The sequence below is a fragment of the Mytilus trossulus genome, chromosome 1 (assembly GCF_036588685.1).
Source record: "Mytilus trossulus isolate FHL-02 chromosome 1, PNRI_Mtr1.1.1.hap1, whole genome shotgun sequence".
In the NCBI taxonomy this organism is placed as follows: domain Eukaryota; kingdom Metazoa; phylum Mollusca; class Bivalvia; order Mytilida; family Mytilidae; genus Mytilus; species Mytilus trossulus.
In genome coordinates, this window is record NC_086373.1 from 33,665,118 (window position 1) to 33,687,118 (window position 22,001).

The 22,001-nt window shown below is 31.8% G+C and overlaps 2 protein-coding genes across 2 annotated transcripts; one reads left to right on the forward strand and one right to left on the reverse strand.

Annotated features, from left to right (window-relative positions):
• Window positions 1–7: 7 nt before the first annotated feature.
• Window positions 8–8,464, reverse strand: LOC134722216 (inactive pancreatic lipase-related protein 1-like). Its single transcript, XM_063585830.1, has 6 exons — window positions 8,232–8,464; window positions 5,420–5,724; window positions 3,164–3,395; window positions 2,700–2,816; window positions 1,728–1,859; window positions 8–573 (listed from the first exon to the last, which is right to left on the reverse strand). Exons 1-6 carry the CDS (start codon window positions 8,278–8,280, stop codon window positions 338–340), a joined length of 1,071 nt encoding a protein of 356 aa, XP_063441900.1. The 5' UTR covers window positions 8,281–8,464; the 3' UTR covers window positions 8–337.
• Window positions 8,465–12,795: 4,331 nt separating this feature from the next.
• LOC134722204 (inactive pancreatic lipase-related protein 1-like) lies at window positions 12,796–21,352 on the forward strand. The gene is made up of 7 exons (XM_063585805.1): window positions 12,796–12,885; window positions 15,645–15,943; window positions 18,233–18,461; window positions 19,052–19,168; window positions 19,540–19,662; window positions 19,930–20,163; window positions 21,112–21,352. Exons 1-7 carry the CDS (start codon window positions 12,825–12,827, stop codon window positions 21,123–21,125), a joined length of 1,077 nt encoding a protein of 358 aa, XP_063441875.1. The 5' UTR covers window positions 12,796–12,824; the 3' UTR covers window positions 21,126–21,352.
• Window positions 21,353–22,001: the final 649 nt, after the last annotated feature.

The window sequence follows — 22,001 nt, forward strand, 5'->3', positions numbered from 1 at the left end:
ACTAAAATCATTTTTATGTCGATTTTATGCGAAAGTATGATCTGTTTTTTCCAATCAAAGAGTGGAACATAATATATATCTGATAATATTTTTTTTAAATGTTAATCTTAAATCAGTGTTTCTGGCGTTCAAGGTATGACGCTTGTTGTCGTTTTTACTTTGATATATTCCTCTCACCTCGTCCCTTATAAATTGTACAACATGTATCTATAAAAAAACAACACACATTTTAATCTATTACAACATGAATTCCTTCAAATTGTTCTCCTGATTGGACAATATACAGCTTCTAAATTCTTGTGTGTTCACGTTGAGAAGTTTCATTGATTTAAACTTTTTAAGAAATGCAAAATGGACGGGCAGCCCTTGTCATCGTGAGGTAAGTTCCGTTTCCGGTGTGTATTGCATTATATCCCATATTATTACAACCAGATTCTCCACACGTTGAACATTTCTCAGGTTGTAAATTCTCTAATGCACATGGGTAAGACCGGAACGTACAGTTACTATTTATAGACTCTGTAAATATGTACAAAGATCGCATGTGACTGCAGCCAAAGTTTTGTCTGTAATCTACAATAGGCAGAATAATTATATATGATAAACATTTTTATAAGTAAAAGCTGTGATTATAAAAAGTTTATTTGAAATATACATAAAACATGTCATAAACATATTTCTTTTAAAAAAAAAGAAAATTATCGTTTTCTGAAACAAAACTATGCAAGTTAACATATTTTGAAAACAGAAGACAAGAGTATCTACATTGAAGAGTGATAGCCCTGTTCTTGGCTTTAAAAGAAGATTTTTTGAGAGAAAAGGCAGCATACATCGGTCTTTAGGCGCCATTCTTTATTTGTTCGACCACTTCAATCGGATTATATCCTAAATCAAACGAGAAACTTCCAAGATGGCAACCCAGGAAACACACATGCGTACATGGATAACTTATTGATCGTAATTAGGTAATATGAAGTTTAGTATACTACTCGAAGAACTTAGCTGTTGTGGGTGTGCTATTGAAAAAACGTAACTCCATCTGCAATGTTAGAAATTGCCTATAGGCTTAGGCCATATACTCCAAGAGATTTATGAGATCGAACGACTAACATCGAGACTACGGTCAATAACGAATTGGTTGACTAATACGCTGTACCGGAGTCGTAGATCACTGGCGTCATGTGTGCGCTGTCTTGAAGATAACGTGGTATAGTCGTAGGATCTGTCACTCTGTCGACTGTAGCGTTATGACTGAATACGAATGAAAATTGATGCATTCATAGCAGGAGATCAGTTCACTTTTGATGCACCCGTTTTTTTTACTTGAAAAGCAAATTGTTTTTTTTTAACCCAATCTCTTATTTTAAAACATAGAAAGATATTATATTATCTTTAATACTTTGTTCAGGTACCAACGCAATTTACCACTGCTTTTTGGAGTAACAAAACAACTTTTGCAACAATTTTGATTTAACAGAATATAAAAATACAAAGAGCATATAGAAACACTCTAGCATTGTATCTGTTTATATAGGTAAGTGTTGTCTTGATTGCATATTATGCTGTCTCTTCAATGAAGTTCGACGTCGAAATATTTGAAAATATAAAACTAATAAAAACGTTACAAAGCTGCATACAACTAAAAAAGAATCAAAACAAAGCCAAACCTTCACAGGGGATCGGCATAATCAATACGTAGATACGTAAATGTAAAGATATGATCTTACTAAAATTTCCTTTAAGTATTTGCAAAAGATGTTGGTTCATATTGTTAGCACATCCTGGTTGGTCAGATCCTCCGTTCACATAAAAGTCTACGTGTCCCATAGCCTGTTTAGTACCAAATCCAGGTGACATCTCTAATAAATACACAAAGTTTATACAGAAAAAAATGTATTTAAATACTATAGGACTATATATAAAACACTAAAATTAAGGTTGCAATAAAAAAAAAAAAAGCAGGATTAAACGCTGAAGAAAGTTTATCCAGAAATCCTGGTGTGTGCGCTGGTACTATTTACTGTTTATGGACGACTCGAAATTCAACATACCGCAATTGAGCTACGTTTTGTCTACGTGCCATGTTACACCCTGCGAGAAATTTGAATCATCCCCCCCCCCCCCCATGCCAAGAGACTCTGTCTGGTTGAAGAAGTGTCAGAAAGAAAGAATGTATTTCAATTTCAATATCAATTAAGTGGTCATTTTTATAAATTTCCCGTTTACAAAACTTTGAATTTTTCAAAACACTAAGGATTTTCTTATCCCAGGCAGCTATTACCTTAGCCGTATTTGGCACAACTTTTGGGAATTTTGGACCCCAATGCTCTTCCGTCTTTGTACTTGTTTGGCTTTATAATATTTTGATATGAGCGTCACTGATGGCAGATGAGTCTTATGTAGACGAAACGCGCGCGTCTGGCGTACTAAATTATAATCCTGGTACCTTTGATAATCAAATTACCGGTACCAAATGAAATCCAAAGCTTATATAAAAGATGAAGAGCTATAATCCAAAAGGTCCAAAAAGTATAGCCAAATCCGTGATAACTTTTTTGTCTCCTAATTAAAAATTCTTGGTTTGACAATCCCGTTTAACATTTTTACAGCGAAACGTATTTTTTTTCTCAAGAAACCCCTGCTTTAATGTTTATATGAAAAAGGTAACACATTCATACTGAATAGAATTTAGAACATACCAGCATTGAACAATTTGTCAGCGTCAGTATGAATGACGTCTACAAGTAAAGCATCTGAGGGATCAAGTCTAACTGCTATATTTAGTCCTTCAAACTGTGGACCGGCAGGATCTAATCCTAAAACAAATAAATATATTGTATTCTGAATAAAGTGTGAACAAAGAAATTAAATTTCAATGTTAATACATGAACAGAGGTTTCAAATAAAATAGAGATCCAGAAGCTGTTCCATATGTAAAACCATTGTCAACGAATAGCATTTATAAAGGAAAAAAGATGTTTGGTACATCAAGTTTCCTTAAAAATAGTAACCTGGGTTTCCATTAGGGTATGACGACCTTTCTTACAGTCCAGCAAAAAGCTAAGGACACTATATAAAATGAATAAAAAAAACTTTTCGAAGAATTGCAAGAAAATTTCTATAAAAAATGGTTTGAAAGCATCGTCTTGGTAGTATAAAATACCTGTGATTCTGCCAAGTCCGTCAACAGCATTTCCTATATAACCAGCTAGGTGGGCTCCTAGACTAAACCCAATAATATGTATAGTAGATGCATCAATATTGTGAATGTTCTGCAAGTCTTTGATAAACTTAGCAGTTATTGCAGCAACTAATCTTGAGTTCGCTACTGATTGAAGATAAACTAAACTGCCTGCTGCACGTTCCCAGTTTAGTATAAAAACATTGAAGTCGCCCTGAAATAGAACATCTGTATAATGTAAGGGCATGCAATTCACCATATACTTTTTCTAAACAACATAAAGATGCTATATTAGTTTAATTGTTAAGTTTGTTATGAGAGGGGTATGCCTAGGTCAGGAGAGTGAATTTTACTGTACTCGTGGAAACTACATGTGACATATGATATTGAAATCGGTATCAGATTCGATCCTGAATTTGTTAATTATTAGTTTAAATATTAGTTATGCAGAAAATATAAGGGCCAAGGAATAGTTGCAATTTTCAATCAACGCCATTGTCCTGTATGACTTATTTATAAAGTTGTTTTGTCATAAAACACGGGCATTCGGCAATCCTCGGTAGAATCCGCTACTCTCGAGGGTACGGAATATGCCGAGTTCAGACGAATGATTGATTGATTGATTGTTGGTTGCTTAACGTCCAGTGGCAAATATTTCATGCATATTCAGGACGAGAACAAGTTCACAATAAATACAATAGGTAGGTTGATATAATAGAGGCCATCTGGGATGATGGTCGGGGAAATTTTGACTGCCACTGGAAAATGAGGGTAATTTGGATAGGGACAGAAATTTTGCCTTGCAACAGGCCACCTACGGACCCTCAAAGAGTTGTTGCAAGGGTTCTTTACGTGCAAAGAGCGTGGCACTCTCTTTACACGAGGCATCGGATCAGACGAATGAAAACACGGTCTAACAAATTGCATCTCGTTACTATGAAAGTATAAATGTATAGTTTGTTCGTACGTAATAAACTACCTGATTTGACATATTTTATATGGAACAAATCTCAAGGACTATAGACGTCATAACAGACATACATAATAAAGCTCAAAGTCCTAATTGGTATCAACTATGGAGTTCAAAGTCCTAAGTATTCAACACAATTATTTTAGTAATTCTATTAATGGATACTACTACATTATGTAGCGAAGAATATTCCTATAATGAGAATATGGAAAATTTCCAAATTTGTTTAATGGATTTAATCAGATTTTTCAATTTGATTTGAATAGAGTCTCCCGGTGAACAATGAAGAACATTTACCCGAGTCTGCGGAATATGGAAAATAAAAACAATGTTAGCTTTAAAGTCGTTATAAATTTGTAAATACATACTAGAATTTAAAAAAAACAACATTTTTTTGCTATTTACTAGTTTTATATGAGTTGGACAAAACTTTATCCTTGACTTCCTTCTCCGAAACACTTCGTGATATTCGATACGTATACACTTGATTGCTATCGACAATTAAAGAAGTAACATCTTCAGGAAGGTACAAAGTCCAAGTACCAAGAGCACTACTTTTCGTCTAAGTTAATTAACACGAAGACATTTTTCTCGGGAAACCAAATGCCAAGTATGCTAGTGATATTCAATGAATATCCATGAATCATATCATATACAGAACTAAAAAAATAAGGATCTGTTCAGCTACATTTCAATTTCTGACAAAATATATACTGTAAACCAACTTAATTTCGCGAGAGATTTATTTTTCGCGACTTTCGCGAATTTAAATCGTCGCGAATCTGCATACCTTGGATCGTACCTTATTTAAACACCTCTAGTAAATTAGAAAATCGCGAAATTAAATAGCCGCGAAATGGACAAGATAGGGCTAAACGCGAAATAAAGTATCCGCGAAAATAAGTTGGTTTACAGTAATTTATAATGATTCGATTAATTGTCTTTCAAGCAAAACGTCTATAACGAGACACATTAAAAAAAGGTTTGTTATGTACAGAACACGCTACAGCCTATAACAATAGACACGAATCATAAACACGTGTCTATACAGTTAAATGAAGTTTATAAATTTTCCTAATGGGGGTAGATATATAAGAATATGTTCACCCGGACCCCATTCTAAAATCCTCTCTTCTGGTAACAACAAACATGATTTTTATCTACTAGTAATTTACTATTATCATTCGGAACTACTCGGCCTTTCTGGTTGCACTTTGTACTGCATAGCGAAAATGGCCGAGTAGTTACGATTGTTGCTATTATATTACCTTTTCCAGGAATGCATCTTTCATTTCCGGTAGCCATCTTTCTTCAATTGTATTGAAATACCCATGTATGATTATCTTAGTATCTTTATGTGGATTGAAAGTTTCCCCGACATTAGTGGTAACATCGATGGCTTGACGTCTGTTTTGTCTGGTGTAAAGCAGTATCTTAACATCTAAATATTCCGGGGACTCGGGTAAATGTCCTTCTGTGTTTGAGAACGGATGATCTGTGGAAAAACACCCATAGTCGTCATAGCACACCTGTCGCTCACCTAACCACCAAAAGTATTCGTTGAACCATCCACCTGTAATGTAAATTTCAAACGTTCTCTACAAATATTGTTCTTTTAAAAAAAACCTGTTATGTTCTGTAATAGCTTCTTAAAAAAGTATAAATATATACCACCATTTGCAACTGGACTATATGCAAACAACAATTTAGTTTCCATCTTGTTTCATGTAAAAACAACTTTAATACAAATTGTAAATAATTAGCATCTTCTTCACGAACTCTTTAGTCAACCATCATTCATATGAATGATTTCTTCATTAATAACTCTGTGACTGTATCGATGTAGTACCTAACACTACAGGGAGATCGCTCTGTAAAATCAGCTAAAAGTTTTAATCACGCTGTGTTATAAAAAAGAAGATGTGGTATGATTGCCAATGAGACAACTATCCACAAAAGACCAAAATGACACAAACATTAACAAATATAGGTCACCGTACGGCCTTCAACAATGAGCAAAGCCCATACCGCATAGTCAGCTGTAAAAGGCCCCGATAAGACAATGTAAAACAATTCAAACGAGAAAACTCACGGCCTTATTTATGTATAAAAAAAATGAAAGAAAAACAAATATGTAACACATATACAAACGACAACCGCTGAATTACAGGCTCCTGACTTGGGACAGGCACATACATAAATAATGTGGCGGGGTTGAAAATGTTAGCGGGATCCCAACCCTCCCCCTAACCTGTGACAGTAGTATAACAGTACAACATAAGAACAAACTATAAAAATCAGTTGAAAAAGACTGAACTCATCAGAGTGTTGTTTTAAAGGAAATATTAAGCTTCTCGATGATCAAAATAAGTGTTTGTCAAACTGCTATCTATTCAACCATTTTTATCCGATAAAAGTTTTTGGTTCAAGTTTTCTGAAATTCTTATATTTTTTTTCAAAGGGTCAAAGTAAATATTTTGTCAAAAATTTATTAAAATTAAACGAGCCAAATAATTTTAGTCAATGTGTTGGGTACCACCTTAAATTGTTCGGAAAGATACTATTTATGTACGAAATAACTCACTGAATGAACCTTATTCGTGTTAAATAATTCATCAGAGATACTAGGATCGAAATTTTGTTTTTGCACCACGTTTCGTCTGCAAAAGATTCATCAGTTAAGTTCGAAGAAAGAAAAAGTATAATGGCCAGATAAAGTAAGAAATTGAAGAGCATTGAGGACCAAAAATTCCTAAACGTTTTGCCAAATTGGCTTATACAAATAATTGCAATGTTTCAATGGAGAAAAAAGTGAATACCAATGATTTTCTTATTAAGGGTACAAATATCTTGATTAAAAAAAGATCGAACCAGTCTTGAGGTTAGTTATCAACAGTGATACAAATTGAGAAATATTGAATAGTTTCGATTTGAATGTTCTTTGAACATTTTTGGTAAGCAAAAAAGTAAAAAAAAAAAACAAGAGCTAATAGCGACCTGCTTGCATGAAGTATTGGTTCGATTTTTATGTATGATAATGTTGTAATTTATATAGTAGCATTGTTCTACAAGTATAGTCAAAACTATATTGGTGATGTTCAAATCTCATTAATTGATTAAAAATAAAATTCGATGCTGCAAAAAAAAAACAAAAATCGGGAAGAGTCACAGTATTCCAAAAAGAGCGAGGTCGAGTGCTTTTTACTTTTCGGTTGAGAAAAGTGTTTAAAGTAGTTTTTTAATTATCAAATTTGAAAAGTATAATAGAGGTCATATTGAAAAGAGAATTACTCTGACAACGTTACAAATTATGGTTAAATTCCGATTTTTTACTCAACGAATGCATTAAAAAATATGATTATTTTCTTTCTTTTATTAATCGTGTTGAGTAAAAAAAAATAGAATACTTAACTATCAAAGTAGTAAGTAGTATAGTACAAGCTTATCTTAATACAGAGTTTAGGACGAAAAAAATATGTTCGAAGATGTATTTTTTTCCAGCAGGTATAAAGTATCAGAGATTTGAATTTGATACGCAACTGCTGTTGTTTATTTAAATCTGTTCACAAGAAAATTACTTCTTCTGAAAACTGTAAACACAAATGTAAGTATAAATAAACAACCACACACATTTAGATAGTTATCGAAAGACATGCAAATAGAAAACTTGAAGAATATCTATGCCAGGCCAAAAAATAATACATGTGTTTCTGCTAACCACACCTACCCTAATTTTAAGTGCCTACCCTATCAATTTTTATGCCATTTTGGAAAAGCGCTGTTAAAGCAAGACTGACTCCCTAGTGGTAACCAGCTATCAAATATTTGTAAAATAAAAGATATTGCCTACCTTCCTTTCTTCCCCATTTTTTCAGCACGTTAGCGGAAACACATGTATTATTTTTTGGGCCTAAACTGATACAATTAACATATATTTCTATCATGTTTCAATATATATATATATAAATCTATTAATTTGCTTTCATCATATTAATTTAATCAATCATAATTGCTTAAACTTTTATCATTTATTTAATTATTTACATTTCTTCAATTTATATTTCATTTAAATTTACATACTTGCTGACACTAGTCCTAGCAATCCAAAGAGAATTAACTGGTGAAACATATTTGCCTCGTCTTCTACCAGTTGTTGATGAGATTGTGAATTGACGAGGGAATTTTGTTTGCTAAGTAGAGTTTAGTCAATGGCTTCTTCCGGATTCGGCGAAATAACAACTACAGACATTTTAACATACTTGACGTCTCTACATGATAATCTTGTGTCAGTTTACATGATTATTATGAAAAAAAGTGTTTTACAATGGAATGTATTTTAACACATCTCCATTATCTGCATTATTATTTATATCCTTATTTGTGAAATATTTGTGAAACGAGATATATCATCTGCAAGGAAATTCCTGACAAATTCTTACTACATTTTCATTAAACCTAGATACTATGTATTTACCTAAACATTCTGTCGCCGCAAGGTTACATTCATCAGGCTTTTTTTTAAGGTATAACCAGTTAAAAATATTTACTATAAATATATGTAAACACATAATATATATCTTAACTGTATAGTCCTGAATATACCTGAAACATTCGCTGCTGAACGTATAAATCAAACAACAATATATTCGATATAAATAATTGTTCGTTAATATGGTATCAACTTAGTACCGGTATCTACCCCAAATTATAAAAAAGAGTATAAGAACTTAAAATATTTTGCTTTGTACCTTTACTTTGCAAATCGTTTCACGATTGATGAGGGTTCAATAAAAATGTTAACGACAAATGTATTTGCATCTAATTTCCAAATTACAAATTTCTATTTATAGTAGTGATAAACATAGAAACCAGGGGTGGTGTTCTCGAAGCTATCTTAGGATTAGGACGTGTCCTTAGTCTATCTTATGACAAGTCTTTGTCCTAAGTCGTGTTCTCAAAGCCCTCTTAACTTATGATATATCTCATTTTTCGTCCTAACTTTAGGACACCCATTAAGGTGTCTTAAGAGCATCATATCTTCATCCTAGTGTAATAAAGTTTGGATTTCGTTTTTTGCTCATTATTTTACGTGAAAATGAACATGAAATGAAACGCACTATCGGTTATTAACTCGTATATAAAGAAATTGTGCATGATTTTAAACTTTGAACTTCGTGATTCACGATACGATTACTCTACAAATTTAATTCTCATTTTAAAACAACCAGTTTAAATAACAATCCTTATTGATATAACTACATTGGTAATTATGCATTTAATTCTGTACTTGTTACTATAAAATTCGTAAACAATTTTATTAAATAATTTCGTCATTGATAAATGTTTTATCAAAAAATTACTTGAACGATTTAAAATTTCGACTTAGGATATGTTTAGGACGTCCTAACATAAGATTCGTCTGAGAGAGCTTCGAGACACAACTTAAGAGTGTCCTAAGTTGATCCTTAGTCCATCGTAAAATTGGTCTAAGATGTGTCTTAGGACGAATCTTAGGATACTTTCGAGAACACCACCCCAGACCATCTGTTGATCTGTTGGTGTACATTCCCCTTTCTTATTACAGGCCTATGCCAATCATGATGTTAGTATGATGGAAGCTCTTCGGAGACATTTGATATAAGAGTTCCAGCAATTTAAAAAAAAATGAGCAAGCTATAAAATTCCTATTGTTCATTCACAAGTTTCCGTTTTTCAGATCGTTGAATTCTATCTGCCTATCCGTCGATCGTATATTGTCCTATTGGATCATTTGAATTCATTACGCACACATTTGATATATGACTTCCAGCAACTTTAAAATAGTTATTATATTGAAAGCTGTAGTTTCTGTATTGTTATAAATAAAAAGATGTGGTATGGGTACGGGGCGCCGAATGGGACTCTTGTGGTTTTGTACAAAATTCAATTCTGTCATAACAAAATCATATTTGTCTTACAAAACTATGTGCTACAGACTTGTTTTGTGAGAACTTCAATTTTGTGATGACAAAATTCATTTGTGTAGACAAAATTCATTTTTGTCATGACAAAATTCTTTTTTGTAGACAAAATTCATATTTGTCATGACAAAAGTCAATTTTGTCTTAAAGGTATGCAAATATAAACATATTTGCATACAAAATTGACTTTTGTTACCTGATATGGAAATTAAATCACAAAAGTCAATTATGTACGGTAAGATTCAATTTTGTGAGACAAAATTGACTTTGTGAAACAAAATTAACTCTTGTGAGATAAAATTGACTTTTGTGAGACAAAATTGACTTTTGTGAGACAAAATTGACTTTTGTGAGACAAAATTCAATTTTGTCATTTTTGTTGAGACAAAATTCAATTTTGTCATTTTTGTTGAGACAAAATTCAATTTTGTCATTTTTGTTGAGACAAAAGTCAATTTTGTTAATTTTGTTGAGACAAAAGTCAATTTTGTAAATTTTGTTGAGACAAAAGTCAATTTTGTTAATTTTGTTGAGACAAAAGTAAATTTTGTAAATTTTGTTGAGACAAAAGTCAATTTTGTCAATTTTGTTGAGACAAAAGTCAATTTTGTCAATTTTGTTGAGACAAAAGTCAATTTTGTGACGACAAAATTCATTTTTGTGATGACAAAATTCAATTTTGTAACAACAAAATTGACTTTTATGAGACAAAATTGACTTTCGTGAGACAAAATTGACTTTCGTGAGACAAAAATCAATTTTGTTGAGACAAAATTCAATTTTGTTAATTTTGTTGAGACAAAATTCAATTTTGTTAATTTTGTTGAGACAAAATTCAATTTTGTCAATTTTGTTCAGACAAAATTCAATTTTGTCAATTTTGTTGAGACAAAATTCAATTTTGTCAATTTTGTTGAGACAAAATTCAATTTTGTTAATTTTGTTGAGACAAAATTCAATTTTGTCAATTTTGTTGAGACAATATTCTATTTTGTCAATTTTGTTGAGACAAAATTCAATTTTGTTAATTTTGTTGAGACAAAATTCAATTTTGTCAATTTTGTTGAGACAAAAGTCAATTTTGTCAATTTTGTTGAGACAAAAGTCAATTTTGTCAATTTTGTTGAGACAAAAGTCAATTTTGTCAATTTTGTTGAGACAAAAGTCAATTTTGTCAATTTTGTTGAGACAAAAGTCAATTTTGTCAATTTTGTTGAGACAAAAGTCAATTTTGTCAATTTTGTTTAGACAAAAGTCAATTTTGTGTAACAAAAGTCAATTTTGTGTAACAAAAGTCAATTTTGTTTAGACAAAAGTAATTTTTGTGTAACAAAAGTCAATTTTGTGTAACAAAAGTCAATTTTGTGTAACAAAAGTCAATTTTGTGTAACAAAAGTCAATTTTGTGTAACAAAAGTCGTGTTTGTATGCAAATTAGTTCACAGAAACCAAACTAAACTAATTTAAATACAAAATTGATTTTTGTCGCTCAATTTTCAAATTAGGTTACAAAAGTCAAGTCTGTGTAACAAAAATGAATTTTGTCATGACAAAAGTGACTTTTGTCCGCTGATAGATAATTGTGTATGACAAAATTTCAAATTTGTAGTATGATACAAATTTTGTTAAACTGAACTCATTTTTGTTGATCAAAAGTCACTTTTGTCCGTACAAAATTGAATTTTGAGTACAAAACCACAAGAGTCCCATTCGGCGCCCCGTATATGGGTGCCAATGAGACAATTCTCCATCTAATTCGAAATTATAAAAAGTGAAAAATAATAGGTCATAGTAGGGCCTTAAACACGAAGCCTTAGCTCAAAATGAACAGCAAGCTATAAAATGCCCTATTGTCCATTCACAAGTTTCCGTTGTTTAGATCATGGAATTCTATCTTTATCTGATAGTTGTTTCGTCTTTGGTTAAAACATGGATGCACAACCTTTCTGGTTTAACTAAGTTAAATTGAACTATATTTTTCTCAAAGAAACACAACACTTCTTATACTAAGCAATGAGTTTTGAACCGCTGCTTAACAGTATGCACACTATGCCTTAATAATGATATGATTTGGGGCAATAAGTTTTTCAAACCACATGCATAGATTACGTAAAAACGAATTTAGCACAGCAGCATGGTTTTCAAAGCTTTGCTACAAAGTATTTAATTTAGATTTCCAACTTTCTTAAATCGTCCAATTGGAATAAAAATAGACTAGCACTATCATTTTCTATGTATAGAGGACCGTGAAATTGAGGTCAAAACTCTAATTCATTCATATTAGAAAGATCATATCATAGGGAACATGTGTACTGAGTTTCAAGATGATTGGACTGCATCAAAAACTACTTTGACCAAAAACTTTAACCTGAAGCGGGACAGAAAGACGGACGAACGGACGCACAGACCGAAAAACATAATGCTCATAGGGGCATTGAAATTAACAGGTCTTATTTAATAGCTAGTTCTGATCAGCATTTGCTAAAATAAACGATTATTCAAACACATGTAGCTTATGACCATGAATTTTGTTTTTACACAGATCAATTGTATCCAACACGGCCAGTTGTCTCTTTGGCCACTTGTTTCTCTTTCAAGTAAGGTGTAGTTTGTTAATATCATGCTCTGATCATGGTTAAATGTACTTGACTGGATGAACCAAATCATATGATAGTTATCTATTGATCTTATCTCTCAAGTCATTATTTGTGATCATGGCGTCACTATTACTGGCACCTGGTTTAACAGTTCTACTTTTAACAGTAGCTTTAGAAGGTTTGTGTAAATAATAACATATTTATAAACAAATATTTGGTTCGTGTGATTTATAGAGAAATTTCGACATTATATCCATACATAACCACAGATTAGATTTTTAGAATGTATCAAACAGGACAAATAAAAGAAAAAATCATTTAGTCATTTGAAAACGATTTTGTTTTTTAATATGAATTACTTCAAGGAATTGATTTACAGTTTTTACTGGATTTACCAAAAGATAAAGTACGGCGGGTGGAGGGCTATTTGCAGGCACAGGCAGAAGGCTGTAAACAATTTCTCTGCAATGACTTATGAACTGTTCAACCTATGCCTTAAACAAATTTGTATGTTGATACTAATAAAAAAAAACGGAGGTTAACTTCGTTATTGACGATTTTCACCTTTACAGTTCAGGAGTTTGATTTTTGTCCCAGAAAAATCAAAAGTTATCCACAAAATTTAGTAAGCTTATGTCTTAGTTGTTACATTATTGGAAATTGTATTTTTGAATTGTCTCTCTTGTCACGTCATACTACATTCAACAAATAGGTGACTCTAGTCATCATTGTAGGAGCTTGTTTGTTTTTGATAATCGCTGCAAAATTTAGTATTAGTGACATCTCTTATGATAGTTAGAATTTAAAAATCAAACCTGGAAAAGCATTGATTATAAAATCACAAATTTTACTAGAGATGAAAATCAAAACACACCATTCTTGGACGGATATTGCAAATTAAAAAAAAATGAGGGTCCCAACCCTGGATAATTGGGGAGGGGGTGGTTCCAGGGTTTAATCCAACAATGTGTCCCTATTCAAACGCCATTGGTCGTCAAAGCTAACAAAAATGGTTGCCTGGACTTCAATACGTCTTGCTGGTGATTAAGCCATTCTATGTTGCGTGTTGTACGAATTTGCATCACTCTTCTGATCGGATTTTTGTTATATACCTCAAAGCCTAATGTGGACTAAGATCTTAGAGGAACCGTAGGTGACATATTGCACATATAAGATTTGTTTCATTTTATCTACATTTCCTCTTTTTATTTGCCCTTTATTCATGTCGACTCATTACAGAACCTGCTAAATTGAGCTAATATTTGTGCTTTTGCACTGAATTTGCCACTACACGTTAAGGGCATACAATACAGTTTTGATTCCGTATTTACAGCTTGATGAAAATTTCCATATAGGCTATTTTTTGCCTGATTAAATCAAATATGTAATAAAAAATATACCCTTATGTGCTACTTTTTGAGTTAAATGAGGTCGAAATTTTGTATATTTGCTGAAAATTATGATTTGTGGCCGTATTTTTCTTTTCGAAATAAAGACATAACATTTTTTGTTTTAAAAGATAAACACAAATTGTTTCTTGTTAAATAATTTGTAATTTCTGTATTTCATCAGTATCCTAAAAATTTATGCATTTTTTATTCAGAAATAACTCATATTTATCAAATGGTGATGAATTGAGAAAAAACGTCATTTCTTGCTGTATATTTATCCAAATTTAAAAAAAAATGCACTTTACCATTCTCAATTTTACTTTTTACAGTTTTATAAAATTTGGTGCACATAATCTCCCTGCAAAATGGAACAAAATGTCGTTTTAAAAAATAGTGGTCCATGCACTCGTTTTCAAATTAGATCAGTTTGAATGATGAAAGTCAGTCAAAATAACCATAGGTGCTCGAGAACAGAAGCCTGCGTTGACCCCCCCCCCCAAAAAAAAAAAACAAAAAAACAAACAAACAAACAAAAAAAAACCCTACAATCCATCTGCCAAGTCCCTCCTCTTCATTCCAGATTTTACAATTTATATCAGTTATTCATAACATTTTTCCGTCAGGCAACTTTTAATTTGAGTATGAAATGATTGAAAGATATACATGTCCACCTGACAGGTTTCATCTAATCCTTGACCTTATTTTCATGTTTCACTGATCAATGTTAAGTTTAATCGTGATAAGTAAGACGGGCGAAACATTTCAGAGTGTGCATTCTAGTTTTATTCAAAACATTCTCGGTCACATTAAGATACTTTTAGTTTCTGACTTCACGATCCCTTGTAATATAAGATATGTGGACCTGCTTATGTTCAGTCGATAAATAGGTCCAATGCAAGTACTTAATTAAGTGTAATATTTCATTTGATGTAACCATTGTTATTTCAATTGAGTCGCGACAAATTATTTCCGAAGTGAAACCTATATATATGTTTATCATTTGAGACTAACAGGAAATGCATCCAATAGTATTGCATGACTTCATATATGTAAATGGCAATACTCGTAGGTTGTTGTATTATGCATAAGGATAGGTTTAAAGTGTATTAGGGTAAAGACACGTACGTACATTATCAACTCCATCAAGTTCTTTTTAACTTAAAAGTACAGGCGAGGAAAAACAACAAATTGGTGTACCTCAACTCTTTAGTTTAACTACAAACGTAAAGGGACTATGATTCCATTTTGATACGGAATCTCCAATTTAGTTTTTAAGATGAAATATATCAAATGGGTTATAATTAAAAATTTGGCGACATACCGTCCGATTCCTTCGGAAAATATACGTACACACACAAACAAACAACACCAAACAATTATCTTACACATGGTCCACGAAGCTTGACTTTATTCAGGCAAACATTGGGTAAGGTCGAGCAACAAAACATCATGGAGTATGCTATACATTAAAGTTTCCCAATATACCACTATTCCCAAACATATAGAAACTAAACTCACTAACTCACCATTTGTAATAAAATTTTAGCATTTTTCCTCGGAAAATCCAAAGTATGCTACAAGGATCTTGACTGTTTCACCAAGGATGAACCATTTACCAATTCATTTGGAACTCTACCAGAATCACCGGATGAACTTCAGATCAAGCTTTTAGTGTTCACAAGGAATAACAAGCTAGATGGTCGAGCTGTAGTGTACAACGATCCACAGTCTGTACAGCAATCTGGATATGATTCCACCAAACCTCTCAAAGTACTCATACATGGATATATGAGTCAAGGAGATGCAGATTGGGTTATACATATGAAAGATGCTTTGTTACAAAAGGTGTATATCAAATATTAAGCCCAGCAGATAAACATTTAAGGTGGTACCCAACTACGGGGCGCCGAATGGGACTCTTGTGGTTTTGTACAAAATTCAATTCTGTCATAACAAAATCATTTTTGTCTTACAAAACTATGTGCTACAGACTTGTTTTGTGAGAACTTCAATTTTGTGATGACAAAATTTATTTGTGTAGACAAAATTCATTTTTGTCATGACAAAAGTCAATTTTGTCTTAAAGGTATGCAAATATAAACATATTTGCATACAAAATTGACTTTTGTTACCTGATATGGAAATTAAATCACAAAAGTCAATTGTGTACGGTAAGATTCAATTTTGTGAGACAAAATTGACTTTTGTGAAACAAAATTAACTTTTGTGAGACTAAATTGACTTTTGTGAGACAAAATTGACTTTTGTGAGACAAAATTGACTTTTGTGAGACAAAATTGAATTTTGTGAGACAAAATTGAATTTTGTGAGACAAAATTGACTTTTGTGAGACAAAATTGACTTTTGTGAGACAAAATTCAATTTTGTCATTTTTGTTGAGACAAAATTCAATTTTGTCATTTTTGTTGAGACAAAATTCAATTTTGTCATTTTTGTTGAGACAAAAGTCAATTTTGTTAATTTTGTTGAGACAAAAGTCAATTTTGTAAATTTGTTGAGACAAAAGTCAATTTTGTTAATTTTGTTGAGACAAAAGTCAATTTTGTTGAGACAAAAGTCAATTTTGTCAATTTTGTTGAGACAAAAGTCAATTTTGTGACGACAAAATTCATTTTTGTGATGACAAAATTCAATTTTGTAACAACTTTCGTGAGACAAAAATCAATTTTGTTGAGACAAAATTCAATTTTGTTAATTTTGTTGAGACAAAATTCAATTTTGTCAATTTTGTTGAGACAAAATTCAATTTTGTTAATTTTGTTGAGACAAAATTCAATTTTGTCAATTTTGTTGAGACAAAATTCAATTTTGTCAATTTTGTTGAGACAAAAGTCAATTTTGTCAATTTTGTTGAGACAAAAGTCAATTTTGTGTAACAAAAGTCAATTTTGTGTAACAAAAGTCAATTTTGTGTAACAAAAGTCAATTTTGTGTAACAAAAGTCAATTTTGTGTAACAAAAGTAATTTTTGTGTTACAAAAGTCAATTTTGTGTAACAAAAGTAATTTTTGTGTAAAAAAGTCAATTTTGTGTAACAAAAGTCGATTTTGTATGCAAATTAGTTCACAGAAACCAAACTAAACTAATTTAAATACAAAATTGACTTTTGTCGCTCAATTTTCAAATTAGGTAACAAAAGTCAAGTCTGTGTAACAAAAATGAATTTTGTCATGACAAAAGTGACTTTTGTCCGCTGATAGATAATTTTGTATGACAAAATTTCAAATTTGTAGTATGATACAAATTTTGTTAAACTGAACTCATTTTTGTTGAACAAAAGTCACTTTTGTCCGTACAAAATTGAATTTTGAGTACAAAACCACAAGAGTCCCATTCGGCGCCCCGTACCAACACTTTCACTAAAATTAATTTGTCTCGTTCAATTTTCATAAAATTTTCTCAAAGTATTTACTTTGATCCTTTAACAAAAATATGAAAATTTCAAAAATTTTGAACCAACCGTTTTGTCAGAAAAATTACACTGGTTATATAGCAGTTTGACAAACACCAATTTTTATCATTGAGAAGCTTAATATTCCCTTTACAACACAACGTAATTAAAACGTTAAGCTGATTTTACAAAGTTATCTCCCTGTAGTGTTAGGTACCACCTTAAGCTGTATCTTTTACTCGGTAATACGAATCAAAGAAGATAAATGTACGACGATTAAGAGATTTACAAAACGTACATAGAATACCATTTTTTTTTTATTATTATTTTGAAACATTTCTGTTTGATAATAATAAAAATTGATTCATTCAAAGTTAGAAACCTCAAGAAACAAAAGACTTTACAAATGGATGATCGATATTAATGAGCATTAATCATTCGAAAAAGAACACCATAGCAACAACAAAAGAAGATGAGACGAAAACAATGTATAATAGTTATCAAAGGTACCAGGATTATAATTTAATACGCCAGACGGTATAAAACATGGTTGAAGATAACTTGCACGATATAGTTATTAGTTTCTTTGTTACTATATTGTCATTTAGTTACTGTTTAAAATTCTTTAAAAATGTGCAGAACAATTTAAAAAAGTACCAATGCACGTCACAATACACTATATGTAAACGAATATTAAAAAGACCCCCCTTTTTTTAATCTAGGGTGACTTTAATGTAATGACTGTAGATTGGCGAATAGGAGCACGCAAAATATATAACCAAGCAACGGCAAATACCAGATTAGTTGGTGCAGTGATAGCTCGTATGCTTAATGTTCTAAAGGATGACTTCGGGTGTGATACAAACACAATACATCTCATTGGTCACAGCCTGGGCGCACAGACTGCAGGATATATAGGTCAAAGGGTACCAGGTCTAGGGCGTATATCAGGTTTGTGTATCCAATGCTTGGGTTTTCAAGAATATTTGCTTTGTATTATATATAATGGAAGACATAACTTTTGTAATTTAACGAAACGCTGAAAAGCTGACACATATAAGATACGTAGTTTTTGTTAAATTCGTGTTATTCTCTGAAAAGAAGTAATTACCTTTCAATCTTAAAAATAGACAAATAGATAAAGACTCTTTCTAAACAGATTTCTTAAATTATCTAATGACGAAATCTGAGATTAATTTTAACGAAAATAATTGATTATTAATACCATATAATATTAATAAAAAAGTTTTACAATTTAACTCTATAACAGCTTCATCGTTGGTGCTTCTGCCGTTTTTCGTTTTGTTCTATAATCTTTGCCATGAGGCAATGACTATGTCGTAACAGTATGTTAGCTGTTGTATAATCTTGGTCTTTGCTAGCCAAGGGTTACGATTCAGACCCCTCTTTTCCACGCTAGCCAAGGGTTACGAGCCAGTCCCTCTTCTCCAAATCAGAATCGTAAACTTTCCCTAGTGAAGATGGGGCTATCGAGAGCATGTATCATTCTAATATCACATTTTACTTTTTCATCACATCAGGAATGGACCCTGCTGGACCATTGTTTGAGAATTACAGTGAAGATGTCAAGTTGGATCCTTCTGATGCCAAATTCGTAGACGTCATACATTCTGATGCTGTACCACTAACACAAACTGGTAATTCACTGAAATCAGTTTTTAATAATAATTTTGAAATAGAGCAGATTTTACATATAGTTAAAATTACCCTTATAATATTTTAGTTGTTCTGCAAATATGAAGAATTGGCGTTGCGAAACAGCAATTTATTTAATGGAATACTTATAGCAATAACTGTTATATATATCTTTTTGGAGTTGGGTCTATTCATTTCATAACTAGCGTTAGGTTTATAACATATTTTAAGATATTAATAGTACCATAATTTTTAAATCCTCTATTCAATACATATTCTGATATACGAAACTGAGTTTTAATATATTTAAATATTTATATATTTATTATTTGCGTTGCTGGAGGATGAGAATACTTTCGTGTTTCTTTTACAGGGTTTGGTACAAGCAAGCCATGTGGTCACATCGATTTTTTCCCAAACAGTGGTCACCACCAACCTGGATGTCCACCACCATACAAGGCTACAGCAGAGGAACTTCTTACACTACACTTTTCTGGTTTGTTTTCTTTCTAGATATTTTTTAATATATTCATTAAATCAAAACTAATGGTTGAAAATAAAGTCATCATAAATACCGAGATATGCACCAGACACGTGAGTAGTCTACCAAAGACTCCTCAGTGACGCCCGATTAAAACAAAATTGATAAGGCCAAATAAACTACGAAGTGGAGGAGCATGGAGGAGCATTGAGGACCAAAAATTCCTAAAAGTTTAACAAATGCAGCTAAGGTAATCTAATAATCCTTGAATTTTCTTTTCAGTGGCTTTTAATGAATTAGCATGTAGCCATCAGCGAGCTTACTACTATTTCACTGAATCGATCTTGGATACATGTAAATTTACTGCAGTCCCATGCACGTCAGATACAGCCTATGCTGCAGGTCAATGCTCTTCGTGCGGAGATGGACCATGTCCAGTGATGGGATTCGACTCTGATAAAACACAACAACGTGGAACGTTCTACTTAAAAACTAACAGTCAAACTCCTTTTTGTGGTACGTATTTAATGTTTTAACGAAAAACTACTCAGTGTTGTGCTCTTTGGTAGATCCATGCAGTGTTTTATTAACCGATTTCCCTGTTAGTAGAAAGTGAAAAAGGTTCATCTAAGATACCAGGCGTAGTATTTCATTTTGTGTACTTTACTCAGTCAAAGGAAGTCAACTTTAAGGCTCTGTGATTGATTGATTGATTTGATGGTATGATATATACTTTAAAAAATAAAGGAATAAATGCATCGAGTATCTTCACAATATGAACAATGATACAGATGAACATATATGTTTTGAAAAGTATTAGGAAAACGTCCACAATAAGCGTTTCGTGAGCTTGCATGAATAATACCAAATGCGAAATGAGAAGTTAAGATTAAATAAAGACTATCATGTTCATTTTAAAACTCGAATGTCAAAAATATGTACGTATACACTCTAGGTTTGGGCATGAAAAACTGAATTTCATCGTATAAATTCAAGTCTTTTTCCCATTCTTCATTTTCTATTGCTTAATATGTGTTTTAAGTTGGTCATCTCATTGTGTGTTTTAGAATTTAATGTGAATTTGAATATAATTCAAATAGCCTCAGATATACTCATCCTAGATACCAGGCATAAAATTGTGTACGCCAGAAGCTCGCTTCGTATACAAAAGACTCATAAGTGGCGCTCGAATAAAAAAAGTATTAAAATGGCAAAATTAAGTACGGATTTGCAGAGCATTCAGGATAAACGATTTCAAAAGGTTTAGTCAAATACATCTATGCATGATGCAGAACGAGTCTGGTAAACAGTTAATTTATAATAAGGACCATATCAACAAAACTATGTCCATAAAGTTCCATAGTTTCCATGAGATCCTTTAAAAGGTACTGTACTGTTTGTATCTCTAAACATTTTATTGCAGTAATTTGTTGTATAAAATGACTTTTTTAACTTATGTTACAGTTTCTTCCAACTGAAATCCATTTAACCTTTTGAAGAGCAGATGACTCGGAGTTTTTTTTGCTTTAATGTTTAATAAAATTATGGAAGTAATTCAAGTTGTTAAATACTAAGACTAAAGAAACCCCGATGGTACTGGATATTATTGGGAAGTAAATGCATTTGAGCAGGAAAAAAATTACATGATTATTATCAAAACCAAATTGTCAAAATTTAATATAATAAATTGAAATATCAAAAAGCATTTATTGTCCAATTTCTATCTAATCTTCACAACCTACATCACCTGTTTGCGATAATGGTTATTCGTCATTAATTAAAAGTCAACCTACTTTTTCATTACTTCGCACAGATCTATATCTTATAATGACTTATGTAATCGTGTTGTTGTATGTCTGTCTGTCTGATGAATGAATAAACAACAGTATATAGCTTTCCAAACAAGAGCATGAAAAAAATGCATTTGGTTGCGATAGATATTGGTTATAGCCTACTAGTATGAGAGGTATAGGGCGCTAGAAACGATACAAGAGAAGGTGCTACCATATCACAGAAGAATTATTTAAAATTTTACGGAGGCAATATGTACATTCAAATATGCAACGATTCTTAAAAAAAGATGAAAACATATGCACATGGATAAATGAAATTGAATTGGTAAATATTTCACAGCATGTCAAATGGCACACGTTATTAATAGTCCTTTATACAAAATGTTTTTTTTGTGTGTAAATAATGCACTTTATCATTGAACATCATTTAAAAGTAAGTAGGCGTGAGTGCTTATGTTTTCATTTCAAGACACTAAAAAGACAGTTTTTTATAATGTACCTTTCCAATTCACTTAATCGTTCTATACATATACCCGATGCACACATTAGAAGGCAAACAAA